This window comes from Echinops telfairi, unplaced genomic scaffold (genome assembly GCF_000313985.2).
Source record: "Echinops telfairi isolate 266 unplaced genomic scaffold, ASM31398v2 ScPeMD7_2010;HRSCAF=2546, whole genome shotgun sequence".
NCBI classification, from domain to species: Eukaryota; Metazoa; Chordata; class Mammalia; order Afrosoricida; family Tenrecidae; genus Echinops; species Echinops telfairi.
In genome coordinates this window covers 2,779,812-2,788,112 of record NW_022105908.1, presented here as the reverse complement: position 1 = coordinate 2,788,112, position 8,301 = coordinate 2,779,812, and the positions used below count along the sequence as shown (strand labels likewise).

Below are 8,301 nucleotides of genomic sequence, written 5' to 3'. Positions count from 1 at the left end.
GTAGCACCCTAATTCTTTACACATACTTTAGTGGCTGTAGCACCCTAATTCTTTACACATACTTTAGCGGCTGTAGCACCCTAATTCTTTACACAGGCTTTAGTGGCCGTAGCACCCTAATTCTTTACACAGACTTTAGTGGCTGTAGCACCCTAGTTCTTTACACAGACTTTAGTGGCTGTAGCACCCTAATTCTTTACCCATACTTTAGTGGCTGTAGCACCCTAGTTCTTTACGCAGACTTTAGTGGCTAGTTGTTTTCCAGCACGTGGTTTGAGCAGGTAGGCTGGGAGCATAATTTCGGTCTTCTCTGAAGATATATTTCTGTATTATCTGGGATCTGAGTTACAGCCATGGCATCTTTTATTTACAAAAACAAAATAAAACCACTTTACTTTTTGCTTGACGACAGTTAAACATGAGTGGTAGTAAATATTTATGTAAGGCAGACCTTTTTAAGGAAAGATTATCCTAGAAGACTTACTAATCTTTACCTGTCACTCACTTCAGCTTAGATTTTGAAATGCCATTGAATTGAATGTTTCTTTTCTGTTTTCCTCTGAATCCTTAGTTTGGAATGTGGGCAGGTGCTCATTTGTGGAGCATCCAGCCATCTTGCTAGGCCCATCTTTCAAAGTATCTTTCCCAGGTGGCCTTCTTTACATAGCAAGGAGCCTTTTATTTCACGACTTTGTGCTAAGGACAAAGAACACCTTACTTAAGCTTTTTTTTTTTTTTTTTTGGTATCATGGAGCCCTGGACTTTTTATTGACCCCTCAGGAAATAGAAAAGGAAATAACGAGTAGATGAAACACCTTGTGATTAGATTCTTCCTCTTACACCCCAAGCCCACTGATGTCCAGTCAACTCTGACTCAGCTCCCCTACAGAGCAGAACAGCGCTGCCCTGTTACATTTCCAAGACTGGAAATCTGGATGGGAGCAGAAAGCCTCATCATTCCCTCCCAAAGCAGCTGGTGGATTCGAACTGCTGACATTGACGTTAGCAGCCCAGCAAGTAACCCACTGCCCTACTAGGCTCCTGCTTTTCAAAAGGCGGGTAATAATCACTTTTGACCTCCACATGGGTGGCAGCTAACTGATGATTGAGGCGACAGACATGGCATGTCTGAGTGCTGCTTTCAGAGTGTGTATCTAATTCATTATGAAGTGTCATCAAGCGAGTGGAAGCCTGGTAGCATCTGGTAGCATCTGAGCTCAGGAACTGCCTGAGCTGGAGGGCACCTTCCTGCTGGGACAAGGCAGTGCCCCCTCCTTACTTCAGTCCCTCCAGCCCCTCCCTCTCCTGCTGGACTCTGAGACTGAAGCCCCGTACCAGCTACTGTTGGTCATCGCAAGGACACTGCTGGTTTTCTTCGAGTGAGAAGTAGTTTTATGTCGTATCTATATCAAAAGCGGGAAACCAATGACCAAGTGGGCTCCAAAACCCAAAACGTACTGCAATTGAGTACATTCCAACTCATAGTGACCCTATAGGACAGTGTCGAACTGCCTCCGTGGGTTTCCAAGGTTGTACATCTTTTTAAATTTTATTTTAATCATTTTATTGGGGGCTCGTACAACTCTTAGCACAATCCAGCCAGCCAGCCATCGTGTCAAGCACATTTTTATATTTGTTGCCATCATCATTCTCAAAACATTTGCTTTCTGCTTGAGCCCTTGGTATCAGCTCCTCATTTTTCCCCTCCCTCCCTCATGAGCCCTCGATCATTTATCATTTTTTATTATGTTGTCATATCTCACACTGTCCGGCGTCTCCCTTCACCCACTTTTCTGTTGTCCCTCCCCCAAGGAGGAGGGTATATGTAGATCCCTGTAATCGGTGTGGAAAGGGGGAACTGATTACAAGGTTGTACATCTTTGTGGGAGCAGGTAACCTCATCCGTCTCCCACGGAGAGGCTGATGGGGTTTCAACTGGTGATTTTGTGGTTAGCCACCCTGTGAGTAGCTCCCTGCACCACTAGGGCACCTTAATCAAGTTAACATAAGGCCCCATCTAATTTATTTTTCCAAATTCCACCCTTTTAAGCCTTTGTTCACAGACCCTAAGAAAGGTGATTCCACCGTGTATCCTTTTCTCTCTAGTCGGCTTGATCGGGAACTAGTGTGTTACTAGAACTTTCTTTGTAGACTTCCTTTTGGTCATTTCCTGGTAATGGCACAACACCTGTAAGAAAGCGAGACTTGCTTGGAAGCAGGAAGGCCGTGGTCTCCCACACCCAGAGGCCACGTTTGAGAACATGCCCCTGAGATGCCCAAGTGTAGATGTGAAGCTGTTTTGTGCTCAGCAGTGTAGCAGGAAAGTGCTGTCACTGACATGTTACTCTCTATCTGCTTGCCTTGGCCTTGGCCTTGCCTCCATCAGCGGCTTCAGCCAAACTCAAGTGCCCGCAGCATAGGCAGGGAACATAAATGATTGGCAGAAACCACCACCGAGACCAGTTGCTGCGGAGTAGACCCTGCCGTGCGGGGACCTCAGAGTGTCAGAGCAGAGCCCCCTTCCCTGGGCTTTCCCAGCAGGAAAGTGCCAAGCCTTTCTTTTGAGGTGCCTCGCGGTGGACTTGACCCTTCAGCCTTTTGGTTATCAGCCAAGCGCATCAGTTTATACTGTCCAGGACTATGCCGTATGAATAGCCTCCCCTTTCCTTCGACAAGTAGAATTCTCACGTTCTGTGTGGAAGACCGAGCTTTGATTCCCAACCAGTGCACCCCGTGTCAGCCACCCTGCATCTGAACTTGGAGACTTGCATGTTGCTAGGACACTGACCAGCTGTCAGTGCAGCTTCCAGGCTGTGAGTAGGAAAGACAGCCTGATGGTGGACTTTGAAAATGAACCACTAAATCCCAGTGGATCCTGCTCCAATCCACACCTAGGCCTGGAGGGGGAACAGGCCCTGGCAGCAGGCCCTTCCCTCCTACATGGGGCCCCAGGAGTTAGGGCCGATTTTGGTAGCATCTAACAACAACAACATGTAATACTTCTATAGTACCTCCTCTCTAAAGATGTGTAGTTTCTGCATAATATTTGTAACCAGATATTTCCTTCATTATCCCCAAATACCCTGAAGGCTCTACCTGTCTCACATCTCTCTCCCTCTTTTCTCCTGTTTTCCATCAGGTGGCAGCAGACTTCCAAGTCTTCGGGTTTGTCCAGCAATTTACAGCCTGCGGGCGCCAAAGCCGATGCCCTCAGGGAAGAAATGGAGGAGGCTGCCAACCGAGTGGAGATTTGCAGGGTACCCACTTTCTTTACTCCTCTACTGGGGCAGACGGGTTCCCATTTTGTGCTCCCGTGTTCGGTCACAGCCTACTTGTCGAGCATCTAGTCCAGGCAGGTGTCTCCAAAAAGCCCGGAGGATTGGGCTTTGAGGTGACCCGGACAAGGTGGTTCCAGCTGGTTTATAGCTGACTTTCCTACATGGTAGCTAAAGCGGAAGTATTACCCTGACGTCTGAATGATGTTTTTGTAAGTCATCTGTAACCCCAAAAGTAAGATGATGGAAAGTATAGATATTAGATTGTTTATCTTTTTGTGCACCTTTCAGTATTTTCTGAGACACCTTATCAATTCTTTGCCTTGTGGCAAACATTTTTCTTTGAAAGGCTAACCAAGGAGAAATTCATAACAAAGGAAATTTCTGGTTTGTTTGTTTTTTTCACTTAAAGACAGGACTGCATCATTCTAATAACTGATGACACATTTACAGAATGATTACCCTCCATTATACTTGTGAACGCTTCCTTTGTACGTTTCCCACATGCCTTATGCCCTTTGCATGATTCTCTTTCTGTTGGTGCTCCGTGCAGTTGACTCTTGAATAACATGGGTGTGAGCTGTGCCAGTCCCTTTACAGGTGGATTTAAAAAAAAAGTGTGATGATAATCACGCCCAGATGAGCAGTTTGTATCCTCAGTGAACTACAATAGCACAGTAGAAGGTGATCTCTCACACACGTGTGTGTGTTTGTTGTGTTTGGTGTCGTACCATAAACTGAATGACACCTGGGAGTCCGTACAGTGTCACTAGTGATGTTGGAAGTGCTCCCAAGAAGCAGAGACAAGTCATGACTTTACCAGATGAAGTGTAATCGCTAACAATGTACTGTAGATTGCAGCCTGCAACTGAGCTTCCCCCCACTTCAAGATAAGGGAATCCAGTGAAAGAGTCATTAAAGGAAAGGAGATTCATGAAGCACCGCTGCAGCCGTGTCAGCACACGCACAAGCCTCGACTTTTCTATAAAATACTATTTCATCTTCTGTTGAAAATGCAACTTTTATGTGGGTGCAGTATGTAATCCATATAACACAAAATAAGTGCTAATCAACAGTTTGTAATTGGTAAGATGAACAGTAGGCTATAGGTTAAATTTGGAAGGTGGAACATGTCAAAAATTGCCCCTGGGTTCTTGACTGTACAGGAGTCAGTGCCCCTAAATCTCATGTTGCTGACTGGTTGAATATACGTCATTCGGCTTGGATTTCCCAGGAAACCAAACCAGCATTTAGCACTGAGAACAAGCAGGTCATGCTCATGCCACTATTCTAGGTACTGCTTGTCTTAATTACATAATACCGTTGTAGTGGAGAGCCCCTGGGAAGTATGAAAAATTATCATGCTTGACTGCTGACTAAAAGGTTGGTGGTTCAAGTGCAGCCAGCTGTGTCTTAGGAGAAAGGCCTAGAGATCTTCTCCTGCCCCAGCCCCTCCATCAGCCATTGATAATTCTATGGGGCCCCGTCATGCTCGGACACACATGGGGTCTTCATGAATCGGTGTTGGCACTTTGCATGTGAATATCTCCATTCTTCATGGCTGTTACTAGTCTTGTCAACTTGCCCATTCGCTAAATCTTTCTCAACCACTCTGCCCAGCTAGCTTTGACCTTAGATGGAGGGGAAATTCAGATAGAATTTCTCTCCTGAATTGGGAACATGGAAAGATTTTTTCAAGAATGCATTATCATTCAGCCTATGATACTGTGAATCCAAGCAATGTAAGACTGATACGTCAGACCCAAGGTTTACCTTGAGTAAAGCTGACTTGTCCTTTGAACTCTTACGTCAATGGAAAATCTTGATCTGATGCTCTCTGTGAAGTATAACTCCTCTCCTCCATCTACTGTGGATCTCTATTCTTCAGTTGATACATACACATATACATACATACATACATACATACATACATACATACATACATATATCCCTTTAAAAAGACCAGATGGGGTGGTGAATATGAATATCCATATATTTCAGAATGAGAATAGACTTAGACAGTCTTATTTAGCTTTACATTTGTTTTGTATTCTTATTCTCTGTGTACAAAGGGGCATTCAAAAGGTTTGTGGAAAATTTTCACTATCTTTTAATTCCACATTTGCATGAACTTATTAAAGCACTTTTGTACAATAATTCTTCAAGAGATTATTAAAAAGTTATACATGCTCATCATTTTTAGGAAAATAGAAAAATACATCAAATGAAACATCCTCCCTCCCTGACAGATAGCTTCTATTTCCAAAGAAGTTGGCTACCACCTTTGCAACCATGTTTATGAAGACTTCATGAAGCGTGCACTTCCTTACATGCTTAGTGGCCATGAGTGACTCTAAGGAAGCTTGAATGTGTTAATAAGGTAATAATACATTCCATAATAGGAATCTATCTAATCCACAATTTATTTGGCTATTTGCATATCAAAGGACATTCCACTAATTTAAGTTTATTTACCATCACCAAAAACTGTTTATACTGCTATACACCAAAACACATATACATATGTATACATATACCTATCATATAACTTTACCATATCATACAAGGGGGTACCCCCAAAAAAACAAGCCCCACTGGGCATAGCTTTCATAGTACACGTGTTTCCCACCAGGTGAGAATCAAGCAACTTGCTCTGAGTTGGTGCACCCAGTGGCGTCACCTAGGAAGGTTCTGTCTGGTCACAGTGAAGTTTCTGTGAAAGCAGTTTCACTTGAACCTCGTTTTTTTGTGATGGCTAACTTAAGAGAACAGTGTGTGGCTGTGAAATTTTGTTTCCTGCCCAGGAAATAATCCTCAGAAAGTGTGGTGAGGTTGAACACAGCTTACAAGGACAGCTCGAGGAGAAAAACCCAAGTGTCCAAGTGGTTTCTTGTTTCAAAAGAGATGCAATGTCAATTGGTGACAAACTTCATTCAGGATGAAAATGTTGACTTGTAGTGCATTTGGAGTTCGTTCCACCAGGTCAGACTCTTGAACAAACTTTCTATTTAGAGGTTCTGAAAAGATTGCGTTAACAGTGTGCAACCAAAAAGGCCGGATTTGTGCCAGATGGGGGACAGGTTTTGCCACCATGACATTTCACCTGCTCATGCAGGCTTCTCAGTGTACCAGTTTTTGGCAAAAAAGCAACATGCCTCTCTTGCCCCACGCACCTGGCTCACCTGACCTCACTGCATGTGACTTATTTGTTTCCACGAATGACGGGGGACACGAAGGGACAGTGATGATGACGTAGAAGAGGTAAAGAGAAAAAAACAAAGGAGGTGCTCTCAGCCATCCAAACAGACGAGTTTGAAAAACGTTTCTAAGAATGGAATCTCAAATTTGACAAGTGGATGAAGTGTAATGGAGAGTACTTTGAAGGTGTTAAGGTGTTTTGTAAAAATCTTTAAATACATAGCTTTGAAAAAACAATTCCATTTCTGGGGGGGGACCCCCTCATATATAGTCCGTATATACCTTTACTGTATCATATATAAACATATGTGATATATGTATACCTTTATTATATCATATCTTTCTCATATACATGAGTAATTTTTATATACTAGATTTCCAAAAGTGATATTTTGGCATCAAAAGCTACATTTCTTTTCTTTTAATAGTTATTAGCTGCTTGCTTCTCCTAAAAGGTAGTTGAAATTCATTCCCACCAGCAGCTCATGAAAGTACATCCCCTTCATCGTTGCCTGTAGAAAAGGATATTGTAGTTTTCAGCTTTTGTCAAATTGTTGGGGGGATGGGGTGCAACTGTCTCTAGGTTTCAAATTTTAATTTACATGAATATTGATGGCAGTAAGTAGCTTTTCTATATCTGCTACATATTTGTATAATTGGTCCCATATTCCTATTTTGTCTTGTGGTTTTTAAAACAAATCTATTTATATAAGCGCTCTGTATCCAAAAGGAATATTGCACTTTTTCCCTTTTCTGTTCTATTGCCATTCTGATGTTTTCCCAGAATGCCTTTATCTGGTGACTTTGTCTATATTGATATTTTTCATTAAGAACTTTGTAGCTTACCACTATGTTCAAGGCAACTTCCGAAAGCTAGTGGGAAAATTCCATCTTTCGGCTTCATTTTCCCGTGAGGTAGCTGAAGCCCCTTGTGGTCACTTTACACGAGTAAAGGGTTTAAGTGGCCATTTGGTTTATTCGAGACCAGTCTCCAACACAGGCCTAAAATCATTTCCCCTTTAATTCTTTTTTTCAATTGTGAATTAGGATTTAGCACGTATCTTTCTGCAGTTCAGTCATGTGGAGTACAATTGTACACCTGCCGCCAAAATCCGTTTCCAGGCATGCTTGTTTTCACCTGCGGTTTTATGCATTTTCATGTTTGACATTGACTTGGTGCAGTTAGAAGTCTTTGTTTTATTTTCTTTCAGAAGAGTGGCCAACCGTGCCATACAACACCATTTATTAAATAACCCACTTCTCCTTGAAGTGATGTGGTGCTATTTTTAAATCCCCAGATTTATCCCTGGATGATTTGTGTTTCACAAATCCATACATTCCTTGTACACTGTTATATTGGTTGTACAACAAATGCGATATATGATGAGGTGACACACTTTCTTGTTCTTGTTGACTTTACAAACCTATGGCATCTAGTTACGAACTTCATAGCCTTTATATCCAGGTAATGAACCACACGTCATCTTTGTATGCTGGTCTGCTCTCTTCATGGCAGTCGGTGCTGTGTTGCTAGGGTTCCCTTCTGACCCGCTCACCTCTTATGCATTGACTGACAACTGTTCTGAACACTCGCCTTGGCATTTCTCCCTCTCCTCTCTGGGCTTCCTTAGTGGGTCCCACCCCCCATATTGCCATGGTTTTCGGTGAGTCCTCAGCAGTGTGAGACAAGGCTTTAGGGTTTCTTAAATTGTGGCAAACCGGTGATTGAAATCAGGAAAGTGTCGCCTTTTCTCTCTGTGTTGAGGCGCGGAGGGCGTTGGTGCTGCTTATCAGCACAGTGACGAGCCCTTCATGTTTAGAGGTCCTC

The 8,301-nt window shown here is 43.0% G+C and overlaps 1 protein-coding gene across 1 annotated transcript in view; it reads left to right on the top strand.

Moving 5' to 3' along the window:
* Positions 1 to 8,301, top strand: part of ARHGAP44 (Rho GTPase activating protein 44) — a 111,450-nt gene that overhangs the window by 50,103 nt on the left and 53,046 nt on the right. The window contains exon 6 of the mRNA XM_013008221.3: positions 3,140 to 3,257. Coding sequence (XP_012863675.2) covers positions 3,140 to 3,257 — 118 coding nt within the window. The remainder of the gene's footprint in view (positions 1 to 3,139; positions 3,258 to 8,301) is intronic.